Source organism: Coregonus lavaretus, assembly GCF_964263955.1.
Source record: "Coregonus lavaretus genome assembly, chromosome: 2".
Lineage (NCBI taxonomy): Eukaryota > Metazoa > Chordata > Actinopteri > Salmoniformes > Salmonidae > Coregonus > Coregonus lavaretus.
The window spans coordinates 73,146,360-73,163,606 of record NC_139989.1 but is presented as its reverse complement, the minus strand read 5'-3'; the positions used below and the strand labels follow the sequence as shown (position 1 = coordinate 73,163,606).

The 17,247-nt window shown below is 48.3% G+C and overlaps 1 protein-coding gene across 2 annotated transcripts; it reads right to left on the bottom strand.

Annotated features, from left to right (window-relative positions):
• Positions 1–943: 943 nt before the first annotated feature.
• On the bottom strand, positions 944–3,438 carry LOC311141570 (NLR family CARD domain-containing protein 3-like). 2 transcript variants are annotated; one of them, XM_084176939.1, is made up of 3 exons: positions 3,398–3,433; positions 1,483–3,283; positions 944–1,148 (listed from the first exon to the last, which is right to left on the bottom strand). In XM_084176939.1, the coding sequence occupies exons 1-3, from the start codon at positions 3,405–3,407 to the stop codon at positions 959–961; spliced, it is 2,001 nt and encodes a 666-aa protein (XP_084033065.1). In that variant the 5' UTR covers positions 3,408–3,433; the 3' UTR covers positions 944–958. The 2 variants fall into 2 exon arrangements, with proteins under 2 accessions (XP_084033065.1, XP_084033064.1); XM_084176938.1 differs by having other exon boundaries at positions 1,483–3,438.
• Between the last annotated feature and the right edge of the window lie 13,809 nt (positions 3,439–17,247).

The window sequence follows — 17,247 nt, the reverse complement described above, 5'->3', positions numbered from 1 at the left end:
AGCACTTTATGTATCTAGTCCCCCATTTGAAGAAGTCAAATGTATTCTGACCAATTCACTTATAGTGTATTAAAGTAGTCAAAAGTTTAGTATTTGGTACCAAACTCGTTGGTTGCATTTGCAGTTTGTTTTGGTTGTGTTTTGGGTTATGTTTTGCCCGATAGTAACTGAATGGTGGATGATGACTGGAGTAATTTTCTGTCTAAGTGAGTAGATAACATGTTTCTAAACACTACTAAATTAATCCTGATGATGCCATGATTAAGAAAAATCATGAATGAATCATGAATAATAATGAGTGAGAAAGTTACAGAGGCTACAACAAAACATGCTAACCTCTCACCATTACCAATAACAGAGGGGGTATGATCCTTGTTCCTCTGTAACTTTCTCATTCATCATCATTCACGATTCATTCATGATTATTCATAATCATGGTAGCATCCACATGAATGTAGAAGTGTTCAGAAACATCTTCTATTCTTACTGACAATACAAGTGAAGTGACTCCAAAATGACAGGACATTATTCACCATTCAGTTTCTATTAGGAAAAACATCATCCAAAACACAACCAAGACAAACTGCAAATGCATTCAACAAGTTTGTAGAAACACAAGCTTGATGTAATCACTGCAGGTAAGGAATATGGGACCAAATACTAAACTTTGGACTAAATTAATTTGTCCAAATACTTATTACTTTTTCAAATGGGAGAACTAGATACATTAAGTGCTTTCATTTCTAAACAGTAAAACAGGTATGTATGAATACCCTCAAATAAAAGTGACATTCTGTACTGTTGCCTAATATGAAACATTATATCTCAAATCCAAAATGATGGAGCATAGCACCAAATGTAAAACTGTAAGCTTCACTGTCCAAACACATATGGTGTGGACTATGTGTGCCTGGTAAACACATGTGGATCTGGTGAACAGTTATCACTTGTTGACCAACTACAGGAATACTGACCTCAGAGTCTCCAGTTTACAGTGGGGATTCCCCAGTCCAGCAGAGAGCAGCTTCACTCCTGAATCCTTCAGGTCATTGTTACTCAGGTCCAGCTCTCTCAGGTATGAGGGGTTTGAACTGAGAGCTGAGGCCAACACTTCACAGGATGTGTCTGTGAGTTTACAGCCAGTGAGTCTGTCAACAGAGTAAATACCATGAGGGACAGGTTGTATTAAAATGTTACATTTAGCTTTTCCTGCTTACACTGTTACCCCTGCACTAATAATGTGAACACTGTGTATAGATGTCTCAATGCTACAACTTTTCTGATCCGTTTGTATTACAGTTTGTTTAAGACTTTTCAGCTGATAGAAAGTTTAGTCAGCCAATGAAAATATTGTTGTTCTTACCTACAGTAAAGTTTGGTCTGAGGGATAGTCACATGAGTACTTACAGAGCCAGTCAGCCAATAAAAATGCTGTTGTAACTACAATGTATTTTGGTGTGGGACATTTCCATGAATACTTACAGAGCTTTCCTGCAGCCTCTCACAGCTGGGAGCAGTCTCCTACGACCCTCCTCTGATGTCTTGTATACCTTCAGGTCAAACACATCCAGAACCCCCTCTGATATCTGTAGCATGTAGGCCAGTGCTGAACACTGAGAAAGTGTGAGGTTTTTGGATCTCTTCTCTGACCTCAAGTACGCTTGGATTTCCTCTTGTACTGAATGGTCTTTCATCTCTATCAGACAGTGGAAGAGATTGATGCACCTCTCAGGGGAGATGTTCTTCCTCTGCATCACCTTAAGGGATCGGATTGTTTTCTGGACGCTGTCTGGACTCCTTTCTGTCTGTGTCACCAGACCTCGTAGGAGTTTCTGATTGGACTCCAGTGACATGCCATGAAGGAAGCGGACAAAGAGGTCCAGGTGTCCGTTCTTGCTCTCCAAGGCTTTATCCACGGTACTCTTCAGCAGCTCATGCAAGGTTAGCTCTTCAGATGCAGCTCTAGACTTTCTCTTGAGGAAGGGCTTCAGTGCATCCATGTTCTTGGTTGTGTAACAATGGTACATGTAGACAGCTGAGAGAAACTCCTGAATGCTCAGATGAACAAAGCAGTACACCACTCTCTGAAATAACACAGACTCTTCTTTAAAGATTTGTGTGCACACTCCTGAGTACACTGAGGCTTCTTTGACATCAATGCCACACTCTTTCAGGTCTTCTTCATAGAACATGAGATTACCCTTCTCCAGATTTTCAAACGCCAGCTTCCCCAGCTTCAGAAGAATGTCCTTATCTGACTCCATGAGCTCCTGTTGATCCATCTCATCTCTTCCATGATATTTCTGGTTCTTCAGGCTGGTCTGAATGAGCAGGAAGTGTATTGCCATCTCAGTCAGAGTCGTGGGCATCTCTCTCCTCTTGTCTGTACTCAACATGTGCTCAAGGACTATTGCAGAAATCCAACAGAACACTGGCATGTGGCACATGATGTGGAGGCTCCTTGATGTCTTTATGTGTGAGATGATTCTGCTGGCCAGGTCCTGATCACTGAATCTCTTCCTGAAATACTCCTCCTTCTGTGGGTCATTGAACCCTCGTACCTCTGTCACCTGGTCAACACACTTAGGGGGGATCTGATTGGTTGCTGCTGGTCGGGAGGTTATCCATTGGAGAGCAGAGGGAAGCAGATTCCCCATGATGAGGTTTGTCAGCAGAACATCGACAGACGATGTCTGGGAGACATCAGACACCTTTTCATTGTGCTGGAAATCCAATGGAAGTCTGCTTTCATCCAAACCATCAAAGATGAACATAGCTTTGCAGGCAGTGAGTTTCTTTGCATTGCCTATGTCTAGTTCTGTGTGGAAGCCATTTAAAAGTCTGAGAAGACTGTACTGGAGATCTTTAATCAAGTTCAGCTCCCGGAAAGGAAGCACAAATATGATATCCACATCTTGGTTCGCCTTCTCTTCAGCCCAGTCTAGGATGAACTTCTGCACAGAGACTGTTTTTCCGATGCCAGCGATGCCCTTCGTCAGCACAGTTCTGATGCTTCTCTCTTGGCCTGGTAAGGGTTTAAAGATGTCATTGCAGTGGATTGCTGTGTCATGTGAGGTTGGTGTCCTGGATGCTGTCTCTAGCTGCCACACCTCATGTTCATTGTTAACCCCTTCACTCTCTCCTTCTGTGATGTAGAGCTCTGTGTAAATCCTGTTGAGGGGAGTTTGGTTCCCTGCTTTTTCCATACCTTCTATTACACATTCATACCTCCTTTTCAGACTGTCTTTATGGTTTACTATAGCTCTCTGCAGGCTGTCATCCACTACAAGGGAAGAGGAAAAATGATGTGTATCAGAAACATTCATTGACAGGATGAAAAGTGGGCCTTCCACAACTACAGTAACTTCTATTATCTCATAATATTGTAGTTAACTACTGTAAATCATATTAAGGTATTGACTTGGCCCACGTGTGCAAGTGGTCTTACTGTTTTCACAGCCTCTTGTTTTATTGGGTTGACTCAGGTGCTGTAGTACAGGCCGTGTTCTGGATCTCTTTCTACACTGAGGACAGTCATAGTCTCCTGAAGGAGCAGGTTTCTCCCAGTATCTGGTGATGCACTGTCTGCAGAACCTGTGTCCACAGGTGATAGAGACTGGATCCCTCAGCACCTGCTGACACATTGCACACCTGGACTGATCCTCTAACAGAGTAGACCATCCACTACAGAGATAAAGGAAAGAGAGAGAGAGATTGTAGATGTTAATACTGTTCATAGACAGACAGCTGGGAACAGAATACTCTGCTCTCTGAGTGTGGTAGTAGCCTCTGGAATGGATAACATGTCCACAGTGGTATTACTAAACTATATGAACTCAGAAGGTTGTAGAAACATGTCCACAGTGGTATTACTAAACTATATGAACTCAGAAGGTTGTGGAAACATGTCCACAGTGGTATTACTAAACTATATGAACTCAGAAGGTTGTAGAAACATGTCCACAGTGGTATGACTAAACAATATGAACTCAGAAGGTTGTAGAAACAAGTCCACAGTGGTATTACTAAACTATATGAACTCAGATTGTAGAAATCTTCAAAAGTATAGAATGTACACACTAAGAAAAGAGGGTTCCGCAAGGGTTCTTTGGGAAGGGTGATGGTTCTATGTGGAACCATAATGACTCAAAGAACCCTTCATGCCATTCAATGGTTCTTTGCAGTTCACAAAAAGGGTTATTTGCGTTTTAGTGATAATTAAAATGTAGGGGCGGTGGCTCATTTGAATATTTTGCGGAGTGGTTTGTTCAAAGCTCTTTTTGTGTAACAGTGAGTGAGTGCCATTGACGTTTATCTAATGTGTTGTGTTATGCAATGACTGTTAATACACACAGTTATGTAGGACTATGGCCAGTGACTGTGTCTTGTGAACGACTCACGTATGGCCTTGTGTCAATTGAGAACGGTTGACTAAGTCAGTGGTTCTCAGTTCTCTCCTCAGTGACCTAGTGATGTTACGTTTCATACTGAAGCTCCAAGGCATGCGTCGAAATCGCTATGCAGCTAACTTCGAAGCAGTGTGCCGATGCGTGTATCACTTTATCAGAAGTACGTCATCAATGATGTCCGAAGCTTTGTTTAATCACATGCTTTTTCAAACCGTGTGTTGCAAAATGCGAGATCCCACTGATTTCACCGTGGTTCCGGTGCTTTCTTCGATTAAGCTGCTTTCAAACACCGACCACTACGGGATATCATACTTATACATTTAGTTAGGATTTTGTACAAGAGTAGGGAACTATGGAACATTCCAGGATGTGGGGGTATGAGTTCGAATCCCGTTGAAGAGACACTATTTAGAAAATAGTTTTGCGAAACCACACTTTCTGCACTGTTCAAATCATTTGTTTTATTTAGTATAGTATAAGCTTCTCTCTTAAGCATCCTCAATAATGCCAGATTCAATTTTTGAAAAATAGTCAACTTGAAGGCAGAAAAATAAGCATGTGTCACGCCCTGACTCTGGGGACTCGTATTTGTTGAGTCAGGGTGTGTATTTTCTGTGTAGTATGTTCTATGTTGCATTTTCTATGTTTAGATCTAGATCGTGTAGATCTATGTTGGCCGGTGTGGTTCCCAATCAGAGGCAGCTGTAGCTCGTTGTCTCTGATTGGGGACCATACTTAGGCAGCCTATTGGCACTAGTGGGTTGTGGGATCTTGTTCCGTGTTAAGGTATGGTAATGGTATGGTATGGTATGGTATGGTGTGGTATGGTGTGGTATGGTATGGTATGGTATGGTATGGTATGGTATGGTATGGTATAGTATGGTATGGTATGTTGTGGTATGGTATGGTATAGTATCATATAGTATGGTATGGTATGGTATAGTATGGTATAGTATGGTATGGTATGGTATGGTATGGTATGGTATGGTATGGTATGGTATAGTATGGTAAGGTATGGTATGGTATGGTATGGTGGGGTATGGTATGGTATGGTATGGTATGGTATGGTATGGTATGGTATGGTATAGTATGGTATAGTATGGTATGGTATGGTATGGTATGGTATGGTATAGTATGGTATGGTATGTTGTGCTGTGCTGCCTTGGACTTCACGTATCGTTTGTTTATTGTTTTGTCGTTGTGTTTATTCGTTAATAAACATGTATGCATATCACGCTGCGCCTTGGTCCGTCCCGTCTATAAACGATCGTGACAGAAGATCCCACCAAACGAGGACCAAGCAGCGTGTTCAGGAGCAAACGCCGGGATATTCAACAGGAGGTTACATTAGTAGATGTCCTCCTCGGTTGGGGGAGAATTACGGAGGAGGAGGCCGTCCGTTACCGGAAGGCGATGAAGGAGGATGCCCAGGTAGGAGAGGAGAAACGGCGCCAACAGTGCCGACGACGGAGACCCGAGAGGCAACCCCAAGAACATTTTGGGAGGGGGGGGGACACGGTGTGGACGACGAGGCAGCAGGAGGCCGTTAAAGGGCGGATCTGCAGGTTAGGAGAGGAGGCCACCATGTTACGGGGGCTATTGGTTCAGAGGGAGCAGGAGTTATTCGGTCAGAGGGAGGAGCTACAGGAGGCAAAAAGGAAGAAGGAAGGTGTAGAGGCACGGCGAGAGGAGCTGGTTAGGCAGCAGAAGGAGCGGGGGTTAATAAAGGAACCCAGTCCCGCTCCTCGCACCAAGCAAGTGGTGCGTGTCGCCAGTCCGGTCCGGCCCGTTCCTGCTCCCCGCACTAAGCCAGTGGTGCGTGTTCCCAGCCCGTCCATCCTGTTCCTGTCCCTCGCACCAAGCCAGTGGTGCGCGTCGCCAGCCCGGTCCGGCCTGTTCCTGCTCCTCGCACCAAGCCAGTGGTGCGTGTGTCCACTACGGAACGGCCCGTGCCTGTCCCACCGGTGCCTAATCCAGCTCCGGTTAGCTGCTCCACTCCGGAGCCAGAGCAATCCACTCCACCGGGGTCCAGTCCAGCTCCGGTCAGTGGCTCCACTCCGGAGCCAGAGCAGTTCGATCCTTGGTGCCCAGTTCAGATCCGGTCAGCTGCTCCACTCCGGAGCCAGAGCAATCCACTACACCGGGGTCCAGTCCAGCTCCGGTCAGCGGCTCCACTCCGGAGCCAGAGCAGTTCGATCCACCGTCGTCGGGTCCAGCTCCATTCAGCGGTTCCAGTCCAGACCCAGACGTCAGCCCCTCTCCAGGTTCGGGGTCTCCCACAACAGGGTCCAGACAGGGCTTGGTACTTCGTGGGAGGAAGGAGAGGGGAAGCAGCGCGCCGAGGTCCAGACCAGACCAGGGGCGCAACAGGGAGGCGGAGAGTAAGTGGTCGTCACACCCTGAGCCGGATCCGCCTCTGAGGCGAAATGCCCACCCGGCCCCTACCCTGTAATGTTTATGTTGTGCGGTCGGAGTCCGATTGGTTCCCAATCAGAGGCAGCTGTAGCTCGTTGTCTCTGATTGGGGACCAAACTTAGGCAGCCTATTGGCACTAGTGGGTTGTGGGATCTTGTTCCGTGTTATGGTATGGTATGGTATGGTATGGTATGGTATGGTATCATATAGTATGGTATGGTATGGTATGGTATGGTATGGTATGGTATGGTATGGTAAGGTATGGTATGGTATGGTATGGTATAGTATCATATAGTATGGTATGGTATGGTATGGTATGGTATGGTATGGTATGGTAATGGTATGGTATGGTATAGTATCATATAGTATGGTATGGTATGGTATGGTAAGGTATAGTATGGTATGGTAGGGTGTGGTGTGGTGTGGTGTGGTGTGGTGTGGTGTGGTGTGGTGTGGTGTGGTGTGGTGTGGTGTGGTGTGGTGTGGTGTGGGTATGGTATGGTATGGTATGGTATGGTATGGTATGGTATGGTTTGGTATGGTATGGTATGGTATGGTATGGTATGGTATGGTATGGTATGGTATGGTATGGTATGGTATGGTATGGTATGGTATGGTAAGGTATGGTATGGTATGGTATGGTATCATATAGTATGGTATGGTATGGTATGGTATGGTATGGTATGGTATGGTATGGTAATGGTATGGTATAGTATCATATAGTATGGTATGGTATAGTATGGTATGGTATGGTATGGTGTGGTGTGGTGTGGTGTGGTGTGGTGTGGTGTGGTGTGGTGTGGTGTGGTGTGGTGTGGTGTGGTGTGGTGTGGTGTGGTAATGGTATGGTATAGTATGGTATGGTATGGTATGGTGTGGTGTGGTGTGGTGTGGTGTGGTGTGGTGTGGTGTGGTGTGGTATGGTATGGTATGGTATGGTATGGTATGGTATGGTATGGTGTGGTATGGTGTGGTGTGGTATGGTATGGTGGGGTATGGTATGGCATAGTATGGTATGGTATGGTATAGTATGGTATGGTATGGTATAGTATGGTATGATATAGTATGGTATGGTATAGTATGGTATGGTATGGTATGGTATGGTATGGTATGGTATGGTTTGGTATGGTATGGTATGGTATGGTATGGTATGGTATGGTATGGTGTGGTATGGTATGGTATGGTATAGTATGGTATGATATAATATGGTATGGTATGGTATGGTATGGTAATGGTATGGTATGGTATGGTATGGTATGGTATGGTATAGTATGGTATGATATAGTATGGTATGGTATAGTATGGTATGGTATGGTATGGTATGGTATGGTATGGTTTGGTATGGTATGGTATGGTATGGTATGGTATGGTATGGTGTGGTATGGTATGGTATGGTATAGTATGGTATGATATAGTATGGTATGGTATGGTATGGTATGGTAATGGTATGGTATGGTATGGTATAGTATGGTATGGTATGGTGTGGTGTGGTGTGGTGTGGTGTGGTGTGGTGTGGTGTGGTGTGGTGTGGTGTGGTGTGGTGTGGTGTGGTGTGGTGTGGTGTGGTATGGTATGGTATAGTATGGTATGGTATGTTGTGCTGTGCTGCCTTGGACTTCACGTATCGTTTGTTTATTGTTTTATCGTTGTGTTTATTCGTTAATAAACATGTATGCATATCACGCTGCGCCTTGGTCCGTCCCGTCTATAAACGATCGTAACAGAAGATCCCACCAAACGAGGACCAAGCAGCGTGTTCAGGAGCAAACGCCGGGATATTCAACAGGTTACATTAGTAGATGTCCTCCTCGGTTGGGGGAGAATTACGGAGGAGGAGGCCGTCCGTTACCGGAAGGCGATGAAGGAGGATGCCCAGGTAGGAGAGGAGAAACGGCGCCAACAGTGCCGACGACGGAGACCCGAGAGGCAACCCCAAGAACATTTTGGGGGGGGGCACACTGTGTGGACGACGAGGCAGCAGGAGGCCGTTAAAGGGCGGATCTGCAGGTTAGGAGAGGAGGCCACCATGTTACGGGGGCTATTGGTTCAGAGGGAGCAGGAGTTATTCGGTCAGAGGGAGGAGCTACAGGAGGCAAAAAGGAAGAAGGAAGGTGTAGAGGCACGGCGAGAGGAGCTGGTTAGGCAGCAGGAGGAGCGGGGGTTAATAAAGGAACCCAGTCCCGCTCCTCGCACCAAGCAAGTGGTGCGTGTCACCAGTCCGGTCCGGCCCGTTCCTGCTCCCCGCACTAAGCCAGTGGTGCGTGTTCCTAGTACGGTCCGGCCCGTTCCTGCTCCTTGCATCAAGCCAGTGGTGCGCGTCGCCAGCCCGGTCCGGCCTGTTCCTGTCCCTCGCACCAAGCCAGTGGTGCGCGTCGCCAGCCCGGCCCGTTCCTGTCCCTCGCACCAAGCCAGTGGTGCGCGTCGCCAGCCCGGTCCAGTCCGTTCCTGCTCCCCGCACTAAGCCAGTGGTGCGCGTCTCCAGCCCGGTCCGGCCTGTTCCTGTCCCTCGCACCAAGCCAGTGGTGCGCGTCGCCAGCCCGGTCCAGTCCGTTCCTGCTCCCCGCACTAAGCCAGTGGTGCGCGTCTCCAGCCCGGTCCGGCCTGTTCCTGTCCCTCGCACCAAGCCAGTGGTGCGCGTCGCCAGCCCGGTCCGACCTGTTCCTGTCCCTCGCACCAAGCCAGTGGTGCGCGTCGCCAGCCCGGCCCGGCCTGTTCCTGCCCCTCGCACCAAGCCAGTGGTGCGCGTCGCCAGCCCGGCCCGGCCTGTTCCTGCCCCTCGCACCAAGCCAGTGGTGCGCGTCGCCAGCCCGGCCCGGCCTGTTCCTGTCCCTCGCACCAAGCCAGTGGTGCGCGTCGCCAGCCCGGCCCGGCCTGTTCCTGTCCCTCGCACCAAGCCAGTGGTGCGCGTCGCCAGCCCGGTCCGGCCTGTTCCTGCTCCTTGCACCAAGCCAGTGGTGCGTGTGTCCACTACGGCACGGCCCGTGCCTGTTCCACCGGTGCCTAATCCAGCTCCGGTTAGCTGCTCCACTCCGGAGCCAGAGTAATCCGCTACACCGGGGTCCAGTCCAGCTCCGGTCAGCGGATCCACTCCGGAGCCAGAGCAGTCCGCTCCACCGGTGCCCAGTTCAGCTCCGGTCAGCTGCTCCACTCCGGAGCCAGAGCAATCCGCTCCACGGGGGTCCAGTCCAGCTCCGGTCAGCGGCTCCACTCCGGAGCCAGAGCAGTTCGATCCACCGTCGTCGGGTCCAGCTCCATTCAGCGGTTCCAGTCCAGACCCAGACGTCAGCCCCTCTCCAGGTTCGGGGTCTCCCACACCAGGGTCCAGACAGGGCTTGGTACTTCGTGGGAGGAAGGAGAGGGGAAGCAGCGCGCCGAGGTCCAGACCAGACCAGGGGTGCAACAGGGAGGCGGAGAGTAAGTGGTCGTCACACCCTGAGCCGGATCCGCCTCTGAGGCGGAATGCCCACCCGGCCCCTACCCTGTTATGTTTATGTTGTGCGGTTGGAGTCCGCACCTTTGGGGGGGGGGTTCTGTCATGCCCTGACTCTGAGGACTCGTATTTGTTGAGTCAGGGTGTGTATTTTCTGTGTAGTATGTTCTATGTTGCATTTTCTATGTTTAGATCTAGATCGTGTAGCTCTATGTTGGCCGGTGTGGTTCCCAATCAGAGGCAGCTGTAGCTCGTTGTCTCTGATTAGGGACCATACTTAGGCAGCCTATTGGCACTAGTGGGTTGTGGGATCTTGTTCCGTGGTATGGTGTGGTGTGGTGTGGTGTGGTGTGGTGTGGTGTGGTGTGGTGTGGTGTGGTATGGTATGGTAATGGTATGGTATGGTAATGGTATGGTAAGGTATGGTATGGTATGGTGGGGTATGGTATAGTATCATATAGTATGGTATGGTATGGTATGGTATGGTATGGTATGGTAATGGTATGGTATGGTATAGTATCATATAGTATGGTATGGTATGGTATGGTAAGGTATAGTATGGTGTGGTGTGGTGTGGTGTGGTGTGGTGTGGTGTGGTGTGGTGTGGTGTGGTGTGGTGTGGTGTGGTGTGGTGTGGTGTGGTGTGGTGTGGTGTGGTGTGGTATGGTATGGTGTGGTAAGGTATGGTATGGTATGGTATGGTATGGTATGGTAATGGTATGGTATGGTATGGTATAGTATGGTATGATATAGTATGGTATGGTATAGTATGGTATGGTATGGTATGGTATGGTATGGTATGGTATGGTATGGTTTGGTATGGTATGGTATGGTATGGTATGGTATGGTATGGTAAGGTATGGTATGGTATGGTATAGTATCATATAGTATGGTATGGTATGGTATGGTATGGTATGGTATGGTAATGGTATGGTATGGTATAGTATCATATAGTATGGTATGGTATAGTATGGTATGGTATGGTATGGTTTGGTTGTGGTGTGGTGTGGTGTGGTGTGGTGTGGTGTGGTAAGGTATGGTATGGTATGGTATGGTATGGTATGGTATGGTAATGGTATGGTATGGTATGGTATGGTATGGTATGGTATGGTATAGTATGGTATGGTATGGTATGGTGTGGTGTGGTGTGGTGTGGTGTGGTATGGTGTGGTATGGTATGGTGGGGTATGGTATGGCATAGTATGGTATGGTATGGTATGGTATAGTATGGTATGGTATAGTATGGTATGGTATAGTATGGTATGATATAGTATGGTATAGTATGGTATGGTATGGTATGGTATGGTATGGTTTGGTATGGTATGGTATGGTATGGTATGGTATGGTATGGTATGGTGTGGTATGGTATGGTATGGTATAGTATGGTATGATATAGTATGGTATGGTATGGTATGGTATGGTAATGGTATGGTATAGTATGGTATGGTATAGTATGGTATGGTATGGTATAGTATGGTATTATATAGTATGGTATGGTATAGTATAGTATGGTATGGTATGGTATGGTATGGTATGGTTTGGTATGGTATGGTATGGTGTGGTGTGGTGTGGTATGGTATGGTATGGTATGGTATAGTATGGTATGATATAGTATGGTATGGTATGGTAATGGTATGGTATGGTATGGTATGGTATGGTATAGTATGGTATGGTATGGTATAGTATGGTATGATATAGTATGGTATGGTATAGTATGGTATGGTATGGTGTGGTGTGGTGTGGTGTGGTGTGTGTGGTGTGGTGTGGTGTGGTGTGGTGTGGTGTGGTGTGGTATGGTATGGTATGGTATAGTATGGTATGGTATGTTGTGCTGTGCTGCCTTGGACTTCACGTATCGTTTGTTTATTGTTTTATCGTTGTGTTTATTCGTTAATAAACATGTATGCATATCACGCTGCGCCTTGGTCCGTCCCGTCTATAAACGATCGTAACAGAAGATCCCACCAAACGAGGACCAAGCAGCGTGTTCAGGAGCAAACGCCGGGATATTCAACAGGTTACATTAGTAGATGTCCTCCTCGGTTGGGGGAGAATTACGGAGGAGGAGGCCGTCCGTTACCGGAAGGCGATGAAGGAGGATGCCCAGGTAGGAGAGGAGAAACGGCGCCAACAGTGCCGACGACGGAGACCCGAGAGGCAACCCCAAGAACATTTTGGGGGGGGGCACACTGTGTGGACGACGAGGCAGCAGGAGGCCGTTAAAGGGCGGATCTGCAGGTTAGGAGAGGAGGCCACCATGTTACGGGGGCTATTGGTTCAGAGGGAGCAGGAGTTATTCGGTCAGAGGGAGGAGCTACAGGAGGCAAAAAGGAAGAAGGAAGGTGTAGAGGCACGGCGAGAGGAGCTGGTTAGGCAGCAGGAGGAGCGGGGGTTAATAAAGGAACCCAGTCCCGCTCCTCGCACCAAGCAAGTGGTGCGTGTCACCAGTCCGGTCCGGCCCGTTCCTGCTCCCCGCACTAAGCCAGTGGTGCGTGTTCCCAGTACGGTCCGGCCCGTTCCTGCTCCTTGCATCAAGCCAGTGGTGCGCGTCGCCAGCCCGGTCCGGCCTGTTCCTGTCCCTCGCACCAAGCCAGTGGTGCGCGTCGCCAGCCCGGCCCGTTCCTGTCCCTCGCACCAAGCCAGTGGTGCGCGTCGCCAGCCCGGTCCAGTCCGTTCCTGCTCCCCGCACTAAGCCAGTGGTGCGCGTCTCCAGCCCGGTCCGGCCTGTTCCTGTCCCTCGCACCAAGCCAGTGGTGCGCGTCGCCAGCCCGGTCCAGTCCGTTCCTGCTCCCCGCACTAAGCCAGTGGTGCGCGTCTCCAGCCCGGTCCGGCCTGTTCCTGTCCCTCGCACCAAGCCAGTGGTGCGCGTCGCCAGCCCGGTCCGACCTGTTCCTGTCCCTCGCACCAAGCCAGTGGTGCGCGTCGCCAGCCCGGCCCGGCCTGTTCCTGCCCCTCGCACCAAGCCAGTGGTGCGCGTCGCCAGCCCGGCCCGGCCTGTTCCTGCCCCTCGCACCAAGCCAGTGGTGCGCGTCGCAAGCCCGGCCCGGTCTGTTCCTGTCCCTCGCACCAAGCCAGTGGTGCGCGTCGCCAGCCCGGCCCGGCCTGTTCCTGTCCCTCGCACCAAGCCAGTGGTGCGCGTCGCCAGCCCGGTCCGGCCTGTTCCTGCTCCTTGCACCAAGCCAGTGGTGCGTGTGTCCACTACGGCACGGCCCGTGCCTGTTCCACCGGTGCCTAATCCAGCTCCGGTTAGCTGCTCCACTCCGGAGCCAGAGTAATCCGCTACACCGGGGTCCAGTCCAGCTCCGGTCAGCGGATCCACTCCGGAGCCAGAGCAGTCCGCTCCACCGGTGCCCAGTTCAGCTCCGGTCAGCTGCTCCACTCCGGAGCCAGAGCAATCCGCTCCACGGGGGTCCAGTCCAGCTCCGGTCAGCGGCTCCACTCCGGAGCCAGAGCAGTTCGATCCACCGTCGTCGGGTCCAGCTCCATTCAGCGGTTCCAGTCCAGACCCAGACGTCAGCCCCTCTCCAGGTTCGGGGTCTCCCACACCAGGGTCCAGACAGGGCTTGGTACTTCGTGGGAGGAAGGAGAGGGGAAGCAGCGCGCCGAGGTCCAGACCAGACCAGGGGTGCAACAGGGAGGCGGAGAGTAAGTGGTCGTCACACCCTGAGCCGGATCCGCCTCTGAGGCGGAATGCCCACCCGGCCCCTACCCTGTTATGTTTATGTTGTGCGGTTGGAGTCCGCACCTTTGGGGGGGGGTTCTGTCATGCCCTGACTCTGAGGACTCGTATTTGTTGAGTCAGGGTGTGTATTTTCTGTGTAGTATGTTCTATGTTGCATTTTCTATGTTTAGATCTAGATCGTGTAGCTCTATGTTGGCCGGTGTGGTTCCCAATCAGAGGCAGCTGTAGCTCGTTGTCTCTGATTGGGGACCATACTTAGGCAGCCTATTGGCACTAGTGGGTTGTGGGATCTTGTTCCGTGGTATGGTGTGGTGTGGTGTGGTGTGGTGTGGTGTGGTGTGGTGTGGTGTGGTGTGGTGTGGTATGGTAATGGTATGGTATGGTAATGGTATGGTATGGTAAGGTATGGTATGGTATGGTGGGGTATGGTATGGTATGGTATGGTATGGTATAGTATGGTATGGTATAGTATGGTATAGTATGGTATGGTATGGTATGGTATGGTATGGTATAGTATGGTATGGTATGTTGTGCTGTGCTGCCTTGGACTTCACGTATCGTTTGTTTATTGTTTTATCGTTGTGTTTATTCGTTAATAAACATGTATGCATATCACGCTGCGCCTTGATCCGTCCCGTCTATAAACGATCGTGACAGCAAGATGTGAACTGACTGGAGGCTAATAAAGCCAATGACTTACCGCTACAGAGTTTTGATAAAATCAGTGGAGAAAAAAAGACCTCTATCTGATAATCACACATTGTTATTTATTGCTGACCAGCAGATGTCACTAATGTGCATTGTGTGAATGAATAAAGAAGCTCAGAGCAATTAACCTATTTGACACAATTGGTTGGAAAGCCTCATTGCTTCAGGAAGCTTTGTTTCCCCGTCACCACAGTGACCCGCAGCAGTTTGAGAGCTAGCACATCTGATTCAACTGGTCACGGCAGGTAGCTTAGCATTAAGAGCCAGTAACTGAAAGGCAGGTAGCCTAGCATTAAGAGCCAGTAACTGAAAGGCAGGTAGCCTAGCGTTAAGAGCCAGTAACTGAAAGGCAGGTAGCCTAGCGTTAAGAGCATTGGGCCAGTAACTGAAAGGCAGGTAGCCTAGCGTTAAGAGCATTGGGCCAGTAACTGAAAGGCAGGTAGCCTAGCGTTAAGAGCATTGGGCCAGTAACTGAAAGGCAGGTAGCCTAGCGTTAAGAGCCAGTAACTGAAAGGCAGGTAGCCTAGCATTAAGAGCATTGGGCCAGTAACTGAAAGGCAGGTAGCCTAGCGTTAAGAGCCAGTAACTGAAAGGCAGGTAGCCTAGCATTAAGAGCCAGTAACTGAAAGGCAGGTAGCCTAGCATTAAGAGCATTGGGCCAGTAACTGAAAGGCAGGTAGCCTAGCATTAAGAGCATTGGGCCAGTAACTGAAAGGCAGGTAGCCTAGCGTTAAGAGCATTGGGCCAGTAACTGAAAGGCAGGTAGCCTAGCATTAAGAGCATTGGGCCAGTAACTGAAAGGCAGGTAGCCTAGCGTTAAGAGCATTGGGCCAGTAACTGAAAGGCAGGTAGCCTAGCATTAAGAGCATTGGGCCAGTAACTGAAAGGCAGGTAGCCTAGCGTTAAGAGCATTGGGCCAGTAACTGAAAGGCAGGTAGCCTAGCGTTAAGAGCATTGGGCCAGTAACTGGTCACGGCAGGTAGCCTAGCGTTAAGAGCATTGGGCCAGTAACTGAAAGGTCGCTGGTTCAAATCCCTGAGCCGACTAGGTGAAAAATCAGCCAATGTGCCCTTGAGCAAGGCACTTCACCCTAATTGCCCTATGTTGCTCTGCATAAGAGCGTCTGCTAAAATGTTAAATATAACACCTATGGAATTTTAACAATATAGTATGGCTAACCAGAATACAAAAAAAACCTGTAATGTAAAGTTTTGATGGATAACTCCTTCCTTCTGTCACTACAGATTTAGATGGAGAACTCCTTCCTTCTGTCACTACAGATTTAGATGGAGAACTCCTTCCTTCTGTCACTACAGATTTAGATGGAGAACTCCTTCCTTCTGTCACTACAGATTTAGATGGAGAACTCCTTCCTTCTGTCACTACAGGTTTAGATGGAGAACTCCTTCCTTCTGTCAGTACAGATTTAGATGGAGAACTCCTTCCTTCTGTCACTACAGATTTAGGTAAAACAGCTTTTCATTTCTTTGCACCTCACTTATGGAACAATCTTCAAAATACCGTCCAGTTTGATGCATGGGTGCCTTTCGGTCAATTCAGATTGTTAGTAGAGGACCTCTTCACTGAGGAATGTGGTTGTTTTTTATCATGTTTTTTTTTGTATTTTTCTTTTTGTGTTTCCTCCTGCCTTGATTGTAGCATCTGTCTCTCTAACTTGTATTGTGTAATTGCTGTAATTACTTTTGTGTAATTGCTGTAATTCATTTTGTGTAATTGCTGTAATTACTTTTGTGCAATTGCTGTATTTCCTTGTATTGTGTAATTGCTGTAATTACTTTTATTGTGTAATTGCTGTAATTACTTGTAGTGTAATTGCTGTAATTACTTTTATTGTGTAATTGCTGTAATTACTTTTATTGTGTTCTTGCTTGGTCTTGTCATGCAGGTCTCCATTTAAAAAGACCTTGGTCTCAATCAGACTACCTTGCCTTAAATAAAGGTTAAAAGGTGCAATATGTAACTTTTTGGGTGACCCGACCAAATTCCTATAGAAATGTAAGATCTGGCATTCAAAGCAAGTCTAGGAAGCGGTAGATGTGTTCTATGTGCGCTATTTCTTTGCTTCCCGGTCTTAAGTTTCGGTTTTGCGTCTTTTAATTTCGGTTTTGTACACCAGTTGAAAATACAATATTTTTGTTTATGGAAAATATATTTCATATCGGTTTTGATGATACAATGATTCTCTACACTATACTTGCTTGTTTTGTCACATAAACTGAAATAACGTGAACAATTAGAATTTTAGCAACCAGCAACTGGCAGAGCGATTTTTGCAAAACATATGATGTTTTGATTTAGTATCAAGGCGATTGGATTTGTCTCGTTTCCACAAGAGCTACTGTATCTGTGTTATATCAATAAAATAATATGTATCTGTAACAACAAGGGCCATGACTGATATCTTGGTTGGCTATACTCGCTACAGCAGTAATGGTCAGATATGAACACAAACCAGCTTATTGAGATTGAACTAAATTGATTTTGCAGGGCAAGACATTTGGGGGGGGGGGGGGGGGGGGGATAAATAAACCACTATGAAACAACATGTTAAAATATACACTGATTGGACAAAACACACAAAG

Coding starts and splice junctions, on each gene's coding strand:
- LOC311141570 (XM_084176938.1), bottom strand. CDS start 3,326: ATGAATGTTTCTGATACACATCATTTTTCCTCTTCCCTTGTAGTGGAT. Junction 1,149..1,482: donor AGAGGCTGCAGGAAAGCTCT/GTAAGTATTCAT, acceptor CTCTGTTGACAG/ACTCACTGGCTGTAAACTCA.